Here is a 16,830-nt window from a genome sequence, read left to right as displayed (position 1 = left end):
AGGAAACACTCTCCAGGCGAGTGAGAATTTGTTTGGTAAGTGTTCTTTGGAGACTTCTTTGGATCAAGTCGAAGTCTGGAGCGCATTCAAAGCACAGCCCGCAGGTATGTCAGAAGGGAGGCAATTATTAAGTCTGTCTGTCCGTCTGCCTGTTTGGAGTGGCCCTGTCCAACTCAACTAAACCTACTGGAGCGGTGTCAAACACATTCAAACATCAATATTGCCAGCTGGTTTCAGTCATTCATCAATTCTTAGACATCGATGTGAACCAAACATGAAACAAGCTCAAAAAAGGAAAACAGTTTTGCTTTCTAAGGACGACAAGGTGTCCAAACGTGTTCTTTTCAATTTCATGCCTACATTGACTTGGATATTTAGCAGGAACATATGGTCAAGATACAATATTCGTCCAGAAAACCAACAATATCCTTCAAAAATTCCAATAAACAAAGGTCAGAAAATCAACACCCCAGGGGTACGAGCAATGCCGTCGGGGGTACACCAAATAAAAATGTGATTCATTTTTGTTAATTAAAAAACATATATTTACATTTGGGTGAGTTTTTTTCTCTCGCCTGAGTAGCCTCGTTTCACTGCCAAAAATAAAATGAAGCCATCTAGTATTCAGAGAAATAACAACACAATGTCAAATACAGGTAGCCTAGTCAAAAATAATTAACATCCAATCACATTAACCGTTACTCTCTAGAGGGAATTCCACAAAAGAATGTAGCCAAACTTAGCTGCTGCTCATTCCATTTGCTCGAAAATGGATAAATGTTTTTTTTAAGTAAGGCCCGCGTCCATAGAGACACATACCAGCTCTACTGGTAGTACTGCTACTACCAGTAATACTACACCTGCACTTGTCGACGACACAAGTTGTTCTGCTCCCACGAGCACATCCAAAGTTAGCATCAGTAATTCTACATTTGTTAGCCCAGCTAGCATGGACACTGACAGTTGTGAATCTGATGCATCTGAAGAGCTACTGCCCCCTTACCTGGGAACGCACTGAACAACAGACAGGGACGTTGGACCATCGAAGAGGCAAAAAAAATGACGAGAACTACAGTATATTGATTTGGGGTTCACTTATATTGGGAGTAGTGCCTTTCCTCAGCCACAGTGTGTTATATGTGCATAAATCCTATCTCATAACTCGATGAAACCTTCGCTCTTGCGCAGACATTTAGAAACAAAATATACCAATTTGAAAAATAAGCCACAGGAGTTTTTTGAGTGAGAATTAAGACGTATCAAAGCAACAGATACCATTAATAAGAAGGGGCTAGAACCGTCTTATATGGTGAGCTACCGAGTGGCTAGGACAGGCAAGCCCCATACTATTGTGGAGGATTTAATTCTTCCTGCTGCTGTGGATATGGCTGGGACAACACTGGGGGAAAAGGCGCAAAAAACTATACAGACAATGTCTTCATCAAGCAACACTGTTTCACGACGCATCAGTGACATGGGAGGAGATGTTTTGAAACAATTACTGCTTCTCATACAAGCCAGTGAATTCTATGTGTTAAAGCTGGATGAGTCAACAGGCGTGGCGGGCCTCTCACAGCTCCTGGTAGATGTCCGTTACGTTTATGGGGGGGTTAATTAAGGAAGACATCCTCTTTAACTTTGTTAAAGCAAGGCCTCTGAACTCTCGTGTATTTTCTGCACTATGCAATGATATAGGCAGCGACCATGTAACACTTTTAAAACATAAAGTAGTGCGCTGGTTATCAAGGGGCAAAGTATTGACACGTTTTTTTTATTGAGCGACGAGCATAAAGTTTTCTTCTCTGACCATAATTTTCACTTATCTGACCACTTGCATGACGACGAGTTTCTCACACGACTGGCCTATCTGGGTGATGTTTTTTCACGCCTGAATGATCTTATTCTAGGATTACAGGGACTCTCCGCAACTATATTCAATGTGCGGGGCAAAAGTGAGGCTATGATTATGAAGTTGGAGGTCTTCTCTGTCTGCATTAACAAGGACAACACACAGGTCCTTCCATCATTGTATGTGTGCAAATAATGTCAAGCTTACGGACAATGTCAAATGTGATATAGCGAAGCACCGGAGTGAGTTGGGTGCACAATTACGCATGTACTTTCCTGAAACGGATGACACAAACAACTGGATTCGTTATCCCTTTCATGTCCTGCCTCCAGTTCACATACCAATATCTGAACAAGAGAGCCTCATCAAAATTGCAACAAGCGGTTCTGTGAAAATCTAATTTAATCAGAAGCCACTGCCAGATTTCTGGATTGGTCTGTGCTCAGAGTATCCTGACACTGATGCTCTTTGCAACCACGTACCTGTGAGAGTGGATTTTCGGCCTTCACTAGCATGAAAACTAAATACAGGCACAGACTGTGTGTGGAAAATTATTTAAGACTGAGACTCTCTCCAATACAACCCAACATTGCAGAGTTATGTGCATCCTTTCAAGCACACCCTTCTCATTAACCTGTGCTGAGTTATTCACAATTTTCAATTAACAATTTATTTCTTAACCTTTATCTAACTAGGCAAGTCAGTTAAGAACAAATTCTTATTTACAATGACGGCCTAGGAACAGTGAGTTAACCGCTTTGTTTTGGGGCAGAACGACAGATGTTTACCTTGTCAGCTTGGGGATTCGATCTAGCAACCTTTCGGTTACTGGCCCAATGCCTGCCGCCCCAAATAAGGTTTTATATGTAAGATGGTTAAATAAAGAGCAAAAGTATTATTAGTGCCCTGGTCCTATAAGAGCTCTTTGTCACTTCCCACGAGCCGGGTTGTGACAAAAACTCACTCATTCTTATGTTTAATAAATGTATTGTATAGTGTGTGTGGCAGGCTTAAATTAATAGCAAAAAACAACATTTGGGAGTGCGCTGACCCCGGTGCTAGAGGGCGTACGCAGTTGGAGGTTGAATGTTTGAAGGGGTACGGGACTATAACACATTTGGGAACCACTGTTCTAGAGGAATATGGCTTCCACCACCACCAGTTCAGTGCACTGTAGACAGAGACACTGTGCCGATGGGGAGATCGATCCATGGTGAAGCGATCAGATAGATATCAAAAGAGAAGCCTCTACCACCTTAGCTCGCATGCTACAGTGCCTCCAACCGAAACAGTGAAAGCCATTCGGCTCTGGTGTGTAAACAGCATCTATAGCCATGTTTTGAAGTCACACTAGAGAGGAGACGATCAAAAGTGCATGGGTCTGGAGGAATTTCGGGCTCTCTGAAAATTACAGCACCATAACCTAATTTGGCACCCATGTGCACTCTTAAACACACAGCGATGGTATGTTGTGTGAATTTGCAACACTAAGTTATAGGCAGCAGTTGACATTGTACATAAATAGTTTTCCCGAACAGCAGAAACATTTGAAACCAACCAATCAAATATGCAAACCATATTTTGACATGTTCACATACTAGATTTTTTTTCAAGGCATCTGTAGTAGCTCAGCTCTTTCATTTCATCTTTCATCACCAGAACATAGGCCTAGCAGTAATGGTCATCGTGAGATTATGGATGCCATAGAACACCGTTTTTTTTTTTTTACTGTGGAGAGAGAGAATGTGAGCAGTGAACACACCATTAGAAATGCTACTCCCTCTCCATGATCAACCAACATAGTTTACAGTTTCAACCACAGAATAAATAGGACTTAAAAAACAAAACATCTCTGCAGTCCCCACTTCTGATGGTTATCTAATGATCCCTCTGTGCCTCAAGTATTGTATTTACAAAACCAGGGGCCCTTTTAACATCACTGGAGAAGACACCACCACAATGGTTCCTTAGCACAGCAAGCAGACAAGACAAATATTACAAATCATTTGAAGTGTGACGGTTGTATAGTGAAATGGGACTGACATATAGCTGCTAGTTAATATTGGTTTTCTACAGTAGATCATGTGAGAAACCCCCCTGCCACAGACATGTATTTGTTTGTGGTAGTGGGTTTGAGGGTTCTCCTTGTATGTGCCAGTGTGAGATATGCAGCGAGCAATTTAACATATATCTGAAGTCCTCCACTGTATTTATTGGCAGCCTCAATTCTACGATGCTAAGTTTCTCAACTGAACCAATATGTGCTGTGTTTTTGTGTTGCTGGGAAGTCCTGATAAGTTTCTACAAATCAATTGCTTGGGTTGAGCAATAATCATTCTTCATTTAACTCTCTCTCTCTCTCTCTCTCTCTGGGCTTCAATGAGACTCCATTTTACAAACAGTTCTGGTGAAACAAACTTAAACTGATCGGCAACATGTTCCTCCAACAGTGTTCCAGTTGCACTGCCCACTTTGGGGGGAGATATTCTAGTTCATTCAGGTGAACACAAAGCTTTGGTCCTCCATTCATGCAAAACACAGGCCCATAATGTGAGTTATGACAACATGTTTGGAGGGTAGCGGTTTCATTCAGCAGGGCAGCGGTGCTGTTGTTGGGAGGTTTGTTTGGAATGCAGCTCAGGAGCAATTAGGCCCACGGTGAGATCCAGCAGGAACACAGTCTGTCTCAGGTACGTTTAACAACTCTGAAACAAGCGTAATGGGTATCACCGGCAGCTGCCAAAGCCCCACATGCAGGCAGGGGAGTTAGCCGGGCCTGGTCTGAGCCAACCACCTCCTGCCTCTCACGCACCTACCGCTCTCCATGACATCATCAACCACACTGACTCATTATAACTTTCTGTAACTTATAAACCATAATAAGGCAAATTGCAGATCCGTTTTTGGTGTTTCTTTTATGTGAGAACTTTGATTGTTCCCTGTAGGAATCACACACTGAGTCACCCCTCGATCCATCCACCGCCCGGGTTGGAAAAGTAAAAGGGAGCATCCCGCCCACATTACTAGGGCTCATTTACTGTTGATCCCATTTGTTGAAGTTGTGTAAAGGCAGGGATAGATGGGAGGTCATGAGAGGGCAGAGGAAGAGGGTTGCCGGGGCCAGGGTCCATTCTCTCTCATCATCAGGCTTTCTTTAAGTGAGTAACTAAAGCTGCTATGCATCAAAACTCACTCAGGGTCTGATTAATGACTAATGTTTCTCTGTAGAGGGGGAAAACCCTTACTAGAACTGTTGTGACTGGGAAGCTTGTGCTAATGATACAGTACAGGGGATTCAGGGTCAAACGCACCAAACATCATAACACAAGAGGTTATATTCTTATATGTCTCCTTATCTACTCCAGGAGGGCCCTGGTATGTCAATCTAATAACGCTAGGATAACTAGATCTCTAGTAGCTAACCAGAGTTTTGAAAGAGTTTACATTACTTTACATAAATGTATGGATTCATTGATATTGGATGCAAATGGCGAGGGAGGACATGGTGCAGGGAAACCTCAGGCCTCATAAGTCACAAAGCCGCAGCCTGGTTAGGAGGTTCTCTCTTCTTATGTGGTGAGAAGAACATTCGGCCAACAGAACTATATATGTGGACTTTTCTTCATAGCAACTAGGCGATTATTGTATTTTTTTTTTACCCGCAATGATGGTATAAGCTTACTGTTATTCAGTCTAAGAGAGAGAGAGAGAGAGAGAGAAGTCATATCCCTCTCATTTCAGTGGGTCTGGATGTGCCACCCCTGGGCGAGAGATGTGCGGGACACCATCACAACCACCAACAGGCTGGCCTCGTATCGAACTTGGAGACACGACCGCTCGTTGTATCCCTCTTCAAACCACGTAACCCTTGAGGCTTACGATGTAGCAGCGAGAGGCTGAACAGCCAATTCTACACTGTAAAACTCACAGACCATCCACACAATGTTAACCAGCCCCCGGAACGGCTACACATTGTTCTAGCTTGTTAAAGTCGGTACATGGAAAGGGGGAGGGGGGGGGGGGGGGCACACCAGCCCTATGCGCTGAAGGCACATTTCTGTTCCAATTTAGCAGAAAATATGTTGGACTCGGCTCCGACTCCTTTCCAGCTGGAAAGAGTCAGGATTTAGGATCTATGTTTTTTTTCAGAGTTTACTTTAACAGATCGTACTGTATGCACATGTTTATAATTTAGGACAATTCTGCTGCTTATAATGATTTTGCAGCATGTGTCTGAGCAAACACATTTGTTTTCAGACTTATTATTATAGCCAAAGTGTTCCTGTGACACAGACCCACCAGGCAAGGCAAGGCAAGGCAAGACACGGCAGGCAAGACAAGGCAGGCGCGGAGAGATTTGATCACATCACTTGAAAGGAGCTAGAGATCTCCAAAGCAAATGGGGAAAACAGGCAGCTATAGGAGTAGGAACCTAGAGCTTATAATAGGGAATAGGGTGGGCATAAAGAGTTGTGGCACGGCCTGTACCCAGCATGTGTGCCCATTTCCATGCAGATAAAAATGACACAGAAACAATCACTGACTCAATGTCAGGTGGATACACATCCTTGGCAGGCCACATTAATTGGCTTGTGGGGCGGATTTGGCCTGCAGGCCACAAGTTGAAGACTCCTGGCCTACAGTAGGCCTCAGCACAGCTTCTTTCTGGCTTTGGCCTCCCTCCCTCACTCAATCAATCAATTACTCAAACAAACCATGACTCAATCAAATACTCTCATCTCTCTGAAGCCACTCCCTTGACCAAGTCCACTCAGTCCTTAAAAGCCCTTTCCCTTTTAGAATTCAAACTGTGTCACCACACAACTGTCAAGATTTTATTAACATACTCTTCATAAAGAGGCCATTGGTCCTCATTAATGAAAAGCATATTTTACTCAAGGCCTGACTCGTAGTCAACCCTATACTTTGATTTTTAAACTTTTGTATACAGGTAAGACATTTAACAACAGATTGTTATTTGCAATGACGACCTGTCAAGAGGTGAGCATTATTTGCAATGACGACCTGTTAAGAGGTGAGCATAGCAGAGATATAGTAAAAACGGTCTGCTCAGTTACACAGGCAGTTAGTTTCTCAGATTGAAGAGAACTCCTTGGTGGTTTCAACATGGCTAAGTAAAGATGTGTTCCGAGGCCTCTCCACTAAGGTTGATACTTTTATGTTTTAACTTTTTATCTGTCAAATTGAGAACACATTTTGCACACCTACTGGCTCTAGCAACATTTGGGTGGCATTATTGGATGTCTGCAACTGGGAAAACGAGACAAAACGGTAAACAAGAAGACATGACGAAGACTAGCAACACAATGATATGGAGATGCTAGTCACCATCTGCGCAGATATGGCTACACTACGCTCTGATTTCATGACCCAACTTCGTTCTTCTGTGTCAAGTCTACGAGCTGAAATTACGACAGAAGTCCAGTCAACTATGGTGACACTACAAACAACACTCGCGACACAAACACTAAAAATAAAGGATAGGGAAATGTCGTAGTCCGTCATCAATAAGCGGCTTACCGAATTGGAGACCAAAAACGACGAGCTTACCTCCGAGAACGTAAAGCTAAAGGTTAGTCTAGATGAACAGGAAAACCATTCCCAGAGACAGAACATACGTGTGGTCGAAATCCCAGAGGGGACGGAAGGGCGCAATCCTACCGAGTTCATGGCCTCTTTCCTGTAAGACGTCCTCGGCGGAGAGACGTTTGACAGGGCGCATCACACTTTAGCGGCAAACCCACAGCCCGGTCGCCCTCCCAGAGCAATGCTGGTCCACTGAAAGGTATGTTATTAGGGTGCACACATGGTCAGTTTATGGACGTGAACGTGAGTAACTTTTATTTGCCCTATTTGCCCAGTCCATGCACCGCATATAGATAGGCTGACTACCTCGGGATGGAACTGTCTACCATGCCATGTTATACAAAGTAATAGTTAATAAGCGTTATGGTGAAATGTAACTAAGCTTTTCATTTATAGAACTGAGGTTCTTTTTCTTTCTTTTTTTCATGAATGAATAAGCCAAATCCCTATGACGTTCCTGTTAATTTGCTCCTTTAGTTGGGCGTCAAGGTAGACAAAGGGGCGTAATTACTAGGCTATGTTCATTTTACTTCAGGACCGCAATTTGTATATTTATTTATTATATAGGCTAGGCTACATGTGACTATGGTGTGTGTGTGTGTGTGTGTTCGGTTAAGTGCATGTGAGTACAATAGCGCTAATGCTTAGGACAATTGAACATTTTAGGTTATTCATTTTTCATCTACATGTCCACAGACCTATGTTAATTCCCCTTTATTCGACATAGGACATAGTGAAACTTTATTTTTGATTAAAAACTCTTAGTGGGATTTTAGTAATGTGACAGAAAACAGGGTAGGTACTGTTTTTGGGGTCTGTGATTTAGGGACTTTTTATGTTGTATTTTAGTTTAGGGTTACACAAATGTTTTCTCATTGTTTAGTTTTTGTTATACACTACTCAGTCTGGGTTAAGTTATTCTTTAATACTACTGTAACATAAACAGTTAATTTAAACCAGTCTCCTGGAATGTTCGGGGCAGTAAGCATGTGGTCAAGAGGAAGAAAATTCGAACATTCTTAAAAAAGGAAATGGTTTCAATTGCTATGCTACAGGAGACCCATTTAACAGAACATGATAAGCTGAAGTGGGACTGGGTGGGCCAGGTGTACTTTTCTTCTTTAGTTCAAACCAAACATGTCCCATTTATATTTGAGCACCAAGATACAGACCCTGAAGCATGATTTATTTTGATTACAGGTAATATACTGTATATCAACATACTACTGTACTAAATGTATATGGCCCGAATACAGACTCCCCCAAATGTATGTCTGGCATTATTTCATGATTTAATCAACACTGCAAGGGACTTGTGTTTATTTCAGGAGATTTCAATTGTACTTTGGGTGAATTGGATAAATCATCAACTGCTCCAGTCTCAAATAATAGAGCCTCAAATGCTCTCAGAAATGTTCGTGATTCATCTGGTTTAATAGATGTATGGAGCGAGCTAAATCCTAATGTCAGAGACTATACTTTTACTCAAGACCCCATAATTCATATTCTAGATTGGGCTATTTGTTTATGCCCTCTACTTACATGCATGTTGTCCAGTCATGTGCTATTGGTTCAATAGTAATTTCTGACCATGCCCCAGTGTATATAACTATTGAAATTTGCAAAACAATCCCCAAAATGAGATTTTGGAGACTTAATACGTCCCTGCTTAACATTGAAGGATTCTGCTCTGTGATAAAAGATAAATATACTCGACAATCTACTCTCTCCTGTCTCAGCTGCAACAATCTGGGATGCTGCTAAAGTAACCATAAGGGTTCATATCATTTCTCAAGCCCCTCTGATCAAGAAGCTTAGAATTGAAAATAGGGGAAAATTGGAGGCTGAAGTAAAGCATTTAGAATATTTTCATAAACAACAACCAACCCAGGCGAACTGGAATTCACTAGCTTGTGCTAAGGCCAAACTCAATTTAGAGCATACAAAGCATGTAAGCATTTTCACCAAGCAAAAATATTATGAGTTCAGTAACCATCCAAGACGCCTACTTGCACACCAACTTAATCAATCTTTCATTCTGTTATTTGTTAAGTCTGTAAGGATGGCAGATGGCTCCACTTATGATCCATTGCTTATCAATAATACGTTTTGCGACTTCTATAAATCTCTTTATACTTCACAATGTACAAGATCGAACAACAAAAATGACAAAATATCTGAATAAGATCATCTTGCCCACTATATCAGATGAGCATAGATAGAGTAAATGCTCCCCTTTACACCTAGTTTGTGAAAAAGTAAATGTTTAAATAGTATTTTTTTTTAACCTTTTATTTAACTAGACAAGTCAGTTAAGACAAATTCTTATCTACAATGACAGACTACCAGGGAACAGTTGGTTAACTGCCTTGTTCAGAACGACACATTTTTATCTTGTCAGCTCGGGGATTCAAGCCAGCAACCTTTCGGTTACTGGCCCAACTCTAACCACTAGGCTACCTGCCGCCTCAGGCAATTAAGGGCATGCCTCCTGGCAAAGAAGTTCTGGCCTGAGATATGCGTGCTCTAAATGATATGTTCAAAAGTCGTGGAAATCTGCATCCTGATACTAAAAAAATGACAAAAACCCATTAAACTGCTCTTTGTTTAGACCTATCAGTTTGCTGGGAGTTGATGTTAAAATAATCACTAAGACACTTGCGCACAGGTTGGAGGTCATACTTACAGACCGCGTTAAACCTGATCAGACTGGCTTTGTCAAATCCAGATTTGGAACTGACAATGTGAGACGTGCTTTGAATATAATAAACCACCTTTGCAGAGTTAAAGGCCCTGCACTCAGTCTCTCTCGATGCCGAAAAGGCCTTCGACATAGTTGAGTGGAAATTTTTGTTTGCTGTATTAGAAACAGTTAATCTGGGTGACCATTTTATTAAGAGTTGCAAAGAAAAAGCCATATCTCAGACTGACCAATAATATTTAAAAAATATATTAAGATGAGGAAAAGAACACACACCGGACAGAGGAACTCTCCCTAGAAGGCCAGCATCCCGGAGTCGCCTCTTCACTGTTAACGTTTAGACTGATGTTTTGCGGGTACTATTTAATGAATCTGCCAGTTGATGACTTGTGAGGCATCTGTTTCTCAAACTAGATACTTCAATGCACTTGTCCTCTGCTCAGTTGTGCACCGCCCCGGTGCACTCCTACTCCTCTTTCTATTCTGGTTAGAGACAATTTGTGCTGTTCTGTGAAGGGAGTAGTACACAGCGTTGTATGAGATCTTCAGTGTCTTGGTAATTTCTCACATGGAATAGCCTTCATTTCTCAGAAGAAGAATAGACTGACGAGTTTCAGAAGAAATGTCTTTGTTTCTGGCCATTCTGAGCCTGTAATCAAACCCAGAAATGCTGATGCTCCAGATACTCAACTAGCCTAAAGGACAGTTTTATTGCTTCTTTAATTAGAACAACAGTTTTCAGCTGTGCTAACAAAATTGCAGAAGGGTTTAATGATCAATTAAGCGTTTTAAAATGATAAACTTCGATTAGCTAACAACGTGCCATTGGAAGACAGGAGTGATGTTGGCTGATAATGGGTCTCTGTACGCCTATGTAGATATTCCATAAAAAATCCAGTTTCCAGCTACAAAAGTAACAATGTCTACACTGTATTTCTGATCAATTTGATATTATTTTAATGGTCAAAAATGAGCTCTTTCAAAAACAAGGACATTTCTAAGTGACCCTAAACTTTTGAACGGTAGTGTGTGTGTGTGTGTGTGTGTGTATGTGTGTTTATTTTGTATTGTACACATTTGCAGCAAAAAAAATCAATTGCAGCATACATAGGCCTACGTAAGTATATATAAAATAGAAAAATATGAGATGTGCTGGATTGACAAAGCAGATGTAGTTTGTCAGAAGGTCTTCAAGGGAAGGTTGAAGTGGCGAAGACAGTTCATCATGTCTTCGGATCCCTTTGGTGGTAATGTCAGAGATGTGTGTTTCCCATTTTAGGTTGGCTTGGAATGTCACACCGAGGGCTTTGCCACTGGACACCACCTCAAGTGGTGGCAGAGGTGGGGCAGGATTATGGCTGAAACAGGTATACATGCACTTTGCTGGGTTGAGCCTCATCTTGTTTTGTTCTGAACAGTCGGCTAGTTGGTTGAGATCATGCTGTACGGTGGAAGTGTCACATTAAAGGTGGCATTTGCAATATCCTACAGATGTGGTCATTTCAATGAATTAATAATATATACCCATTGATTCTATAAGAATATAACTTATAAAGCCCCATTAACTTAGTACAATTGTCTTAACCCAAAATGTATCTTTTTTTATTTTTTACTCTAGTTAACAATAGTCGTTGTAAACTCAGAACGTATAGCTTCAAAAGAATACCTCTAGCATAATAAAGAAAATGAATGAAGGATTGTGCCTTTTAAAGGACTGGAAAGACTCATAGCTTCATTTGAACTGAATTGCAAAAGGAAAAGCAGTGAGAACTGCCTTGATGTGCAGTTGACAAGTCAGTGTCATCTCTACATGAGGTCCCATCAAATGCTTTATGGCGCAATCAGGAGAGGAAAGTAGAAGCAACAGCAATACTATTTAACGTCATTAATCACATTACTTAAACATCCCATTAAAAAGCATGACTATTTTTGACATTTCGATTAAACTAACTTCATTACAATGATGCATTTATAACCATGTATAGTTGTCCCTCTGTGGAACATCTCCTCAAGAGCATGCTCTGTGATCTACTTCTATTCCTATCACTCTGAATGATCTTCCAGCTACTGACTGGCACGGTGCTCTTGTTCTATACAGCATCTGCCTCTCATGTTGCTATGCTGTTTAGATGCCAGTATGGCTAATATGTAGGTCTGTGCAGGTGCTACAGGGTTTACTACTCTCCAGAGCAGGATAACAGAGAGTTAATGGGTGACTCAACACAATGGATCTTATCACTCTCTGGCCTTGCTCGAAGACACAAACATGTGGTTTATGTTTCTGCCCTGTGGTTTATGTTTCTCTCTTTCTTTTCGCCCTTTTTTGGGGGGGGATTTTTTTATATTTGGTATTTTCCACTCCCAGAATTCCTCTCAAGCTGCGAGTGAAATGTGTTTTCCTCTCTCTGAAAAGGGGAAGAAATAGAATGAGATGGATGGAGGGGAAGTGGCTTAAATTAGCACACCTGTTGGTAATTTATCACACATAAACCTCACACCTAATTTTCACACCTGTAGCTCAATGTGCTGTCCCAGTAATTCACTCCCACATGGTGTATGAGTCCTGGGTTTCCCCGCAACGCCTGGCTCGGAATGAGAAGAGAGGGGACATGACAGCCTATGAAGAGTGGACATGGGCATACATGCTTGGCATTTTTGCACCACGTGTAGGGTGGCTCAGTCTGGAATCTTCCAACCCCTCCTTTGCTCGTACTGCTTTTACTCTACTAGCCATGGATACTTTAGGTTCTTCACATCTGAAGGAAAAGGTGGATGGGTACCAAGATTCTCCCTGCTATTGTAGCATGAAAATAAACATCCCTGAGGGCTCGGGTCTATTTGAGGCATCCCAAACAAGCAAAAACATCCACACACGCTACACACTCACAGGGTTCTAAATGAACATCAATTGGTAGCACCGATGCCTCCAACCTAAAAAAAATGTAGGAGCACAACATAACATTTAGGAACACAAGAAAAGCAGATTTTTTTAAATTGATTGAGATAGAATTCATATAGACCCAATATAGGCTTTATCTACTTCTGAAGCACAATGATGTGCCCTAGACACTAAAAGATATTGTTTATTATTAAAAAGCTAAAACGTTTATACAAACACCTGCAAGCTAAGATTTACTGCAGATTTTAAAAAAAATACTGAACAGCTTCAATGTGCCTTGGCATAGATTCTACAGGTGTATGGAACTCTATGGGAGGGATGAGACATTCTTCCATGAGAAATTCCATAATTTGGTGTTTTGTTGATGGTGGTATAATCTCCCATACATTTTCAATTGGGTTGAGATCTGGTGACACACACGCTTGCGCATGCTCCTTTAAGACCCCTCTTTCAAAGTAACTGAGACCTCTTCTTCTAGCCATGGTAGCCAAAATAATGGGAAACTCTGCATTTTTATACATGACCCCTAAGCACGATGGGACGTTAGATGCTCAATTAACTCAGGAACCACACCTGTGTGGAAGCACCTGCTTTCATTATACTTTGTATCCCTCATTTATTCAAGTGTTTCCTTTATTTGGGCAGTTACCGTATATGATCAGACTGGTAACAGATCAGGTGTTGTATTACTCATGAAACACAGCTGAGTGAGCATTCATTTAAATTGTTGGGTGGCAGGGTAGCCTAGTGGTTAGAGTGTTGGACTAGTAACCTGAAGGTTGCAAGTTCAAACCCCCGAGCTGACATGGTACAAATCTGTCGTTCTGCCCCTGAACAGGCAGTTAACCCACTTTCCTAGGCAGTCATTGAAAATAAGAATTTGTTCTTAACTGACTTGCCTAGTTAAAGGTAAAATATTGTTTTATTTTACTGGACTGATGTTGTCTGCATCTGGTGGAGCAGTAGAGGGTCCGCCTCTCACCATCCCTCCACCGTGACCAAAAAGGGGCACGCCCACTGGGCACACACTGGTTGAATCAACGTTGTTTCCAAGTCATTTCGATGAAATGACATTGAACCAACGTGGGATAGACGTTGAATTGATGTCTGTGCCCAGTGAGCGCGCTCTTCTAGCTGATGGTGGATCTGGAGTCGCACCCCATTATTTCAGCCTCATGCGCTAATATTAACAATGCAAGACTTTCAATACATATTGCTATTCGTTCATTGCAGTGGTGGTTAAAGTGCGAGTGGCTGAAGGGAGAAGTTCATTTTATGGCTTATAAAAGTGTTGACTAAAAAGATTTGACAGTTCTGAATATTAACATGAACTGCTCTTAAACAGCAGCTCTTTGCTGTATTCATGACAGTCTCTCCCCACTTAGTACATAACATTCTGAGAACCATATGTTTCTTAGAGCGTGGTTGTCCTAGGATTATTTTGCATACAACCTTTCCACAACGTTCTGGGAATAGTTATTTTCTTGGTATTTCATTACTTTAACAGAACGTTTCCTAAAAGTTCAAACATGGTTACATTTCATTTCAATTTTGATCATGTTCTAGGAAAGTTCTCCAACTTGTGTGACATTGAGAATGTTCTCAAATAGTTCAGAGAATGTAAAGAAACAAAGTTCTTCTGTGGGAATTTCAGTACTTCAGCATAACGTTTCCTAAAGGTTTCCTCATGGTTCTATTTCAAATTGTTCCAAGAACATAAGAAACAACATTATTCTGTGGGAATTTCTGTACATCAGCATTATGTTTCCTACAGGTTTACTCATGGTTCCATTTAAAGTCATGTTCTCATTGTTCCGAGAACGTTAATGTTCCATAAAAACCACAAGACAACTAGTGACGTTCAGAGAACGTTCTAAGAATGTCATTTAAAAACATTCCTTCCGTTCTGAGCATTAACAAAACTCTATCCTCTATCTTGTTAAGTGTGTTCTGGTGTGTTGGCCTCACCCACTAATTGGCCACACCTGATCTTAATGAGTGCTTGTTTCCTTTGAAATAGGGTCTGTTTGAATAGACAAAAATTAACAGCTTTGTATGTGTAAAAAACATGGAATGCTAGCTCCATCCTGGTGGGATAGTGGACCAAATCCATGAACAGAGGATTATCGGTTTGAATCTCACTGATGCCGTGTCACAATAATAAATTAATGTTTCCATGATTAAAGCAAATGAGTTTCCATGTTCTATCTGTGCTTGGAGTTCAAAAAAAGTTTACCAAAAATAAGCTAGCAGTATTATTAAATGTCTTACTTCCTTAACTTTCACTGAATGTTTCAGTAATTTAAAAACCTCCAAATAACCTATAATATCCATTCTCAGAGCATTAATAAAACCTCCCAGGAAAACTTTCAAGGAACAAGAGTAAAATGTTATCAACCTAAAATAAACGTTCCAAGAAGAAGGTGAAATGTTCACTTCCGTTTAACCGGTCAGGAAACGTATGGCTTCGTTCCCAGAACCAATGGTAAACCAAAAAAATGTACGTTCCCACATCTAATGAACCTAATGTGCTAGCTAGGTCTCTAGTCTTGGTTATACAACTTTTGAAATCTCATAGTATCGTCACTCGAGGAAGCTGCAGACAAGGTAATCTGAGCTATCTGATTAGCCAGCCGTAGGCCTATAGGTGCACTTGATTTGCTCTCTGGGCCCGAGGGGTATGGCACTAATCATAACAACAATTATTCTGGTAAACATTTTTGGTGCAAAATATTTAGGAGCATATGCGACCAAAATGGTCGCACTTTAGAGCCCTGCACGCACACTGTATACATAGTCACACTGACTATCACTACGGCCCTCCCTCTCTCCACTGGGTGAACATGAACCGTGCCACACAGTTCTACCTCATTAACCCTTTAACAAGATACATCCTCACACCCCCGCTCGGCCTGGAGGGAGATCTGAGGTGATCCGCAGGGTCAAAAGTGGAGCACTCCACGGGGGGGGGGGGGGGGGGGACACGGTCTTACTTTCACACATGGTCCACGCCACAAAAAGGCAACTTCAAAGCATTGTTCCCCGGCTCCAATATCGCCAATCCCACCACCACCTTTCGAGAGAGAGGAAGAAAGAGAGAGAGGAAGAAAATTGCACCGCCTTGGGTTTTCAAACGTTAGTAATTGAGGACTGTTTCTTACCCTTTACAGATAGACTTAATGGTATGTTACCTGTAAAAAAAAAAAAAAATTAAATGTCCCATTTCTACCACATTCTTGTTGAGATAAGCGTTTTATATCTCCGTGTACATGAGTTTGAGTAGACGTTTGCCAATGTGGGTGAACTTCTATTTTAATAAATCCATTGAATATATACCATCACAACGAAATCCATTATTAATTTGTTTTAGGCAGGTCCTAAGAAACATAAGACTAATAATTTATTTTCAAAGAATAGAATGCCATATTTTGAGTTAAATTATGTTGCTGGTCTGTGCAGCCTATATGCTACATGGCTGTGCCATGCACATGAAATCAATAGTTATTGTGTTCATTACACAGACAAGACACTTAGGCTACCCTGATCACAGTCAACACAGACGCTGATCAAATGAAACTAAATCACATTGATTGATTAAGACGAGTCAAAGGCTTTTGGTCGGGAGTAGGCTACTAAGCAACTGCGAGTGAAGAGCAACATAATCCACTTGTTAAGCTACATAACATGCTGGCCAATGTTCGCCAGTGCTAATACATGAGCCAACTAGACAAGATGATCATGAGCAGCGTTCACCTCAACATAGCTAACATTTCT

At 41.2% G+C, this 16,830-nt stretch overlaps 1 protein-coding gene across 2 annotated transcripts in view; it reads right to left on the bottom strand.

Moving 5' to 3' along the window:
• LOC109901500 (R-spondin-2-like) overlaps positions 1-16,830 on the bottom strand; it is an 85,732-nt gene that overhangs the window by 53,195 nt on the left and 15,707 nt on the right. Inside the window, exon 1 of one of the 2 annotated variants that reach the window (XM_031786536.1) lies at positions 7,532-7,746. The exons of the other annotated variant lie outside the window; for it this stretch is intronic. Coding sequence (XP_031642396.1) covers positions 7,532-7,592 — 61 coding nt within the window. The 5' untranslated portion in view covers positions 7,593-7,746. Of the gene's footprint in view, positions 1-7,531; positions 7,747-16,830 lie in introns of those variants that run through there. 2 annotated transcript variants of the gene reach the window in all.

The sequence above is a fragment of the Oncorhynchus kisutch genome, linkage group LG13 (assembly GCF_002021735.2).
Source record: "Oncorhynchus kisutch isolate 150728-3 linkage group LG13, Okis_V2, whole genome shotgun sequence".
Classification (NCBI taxonomy): Eukaryota; Metazoa; Chordata; class Actinopteri; order Salmoniformes; family Salmonidae; genus Oncorhynchus; species Oncorhynchus kisutch.
The sequence above is the reverse complement of the archived record's forward strand: the minus strand, read 5'-3'. Positions and strand labels throughout refer to the sequence as shown.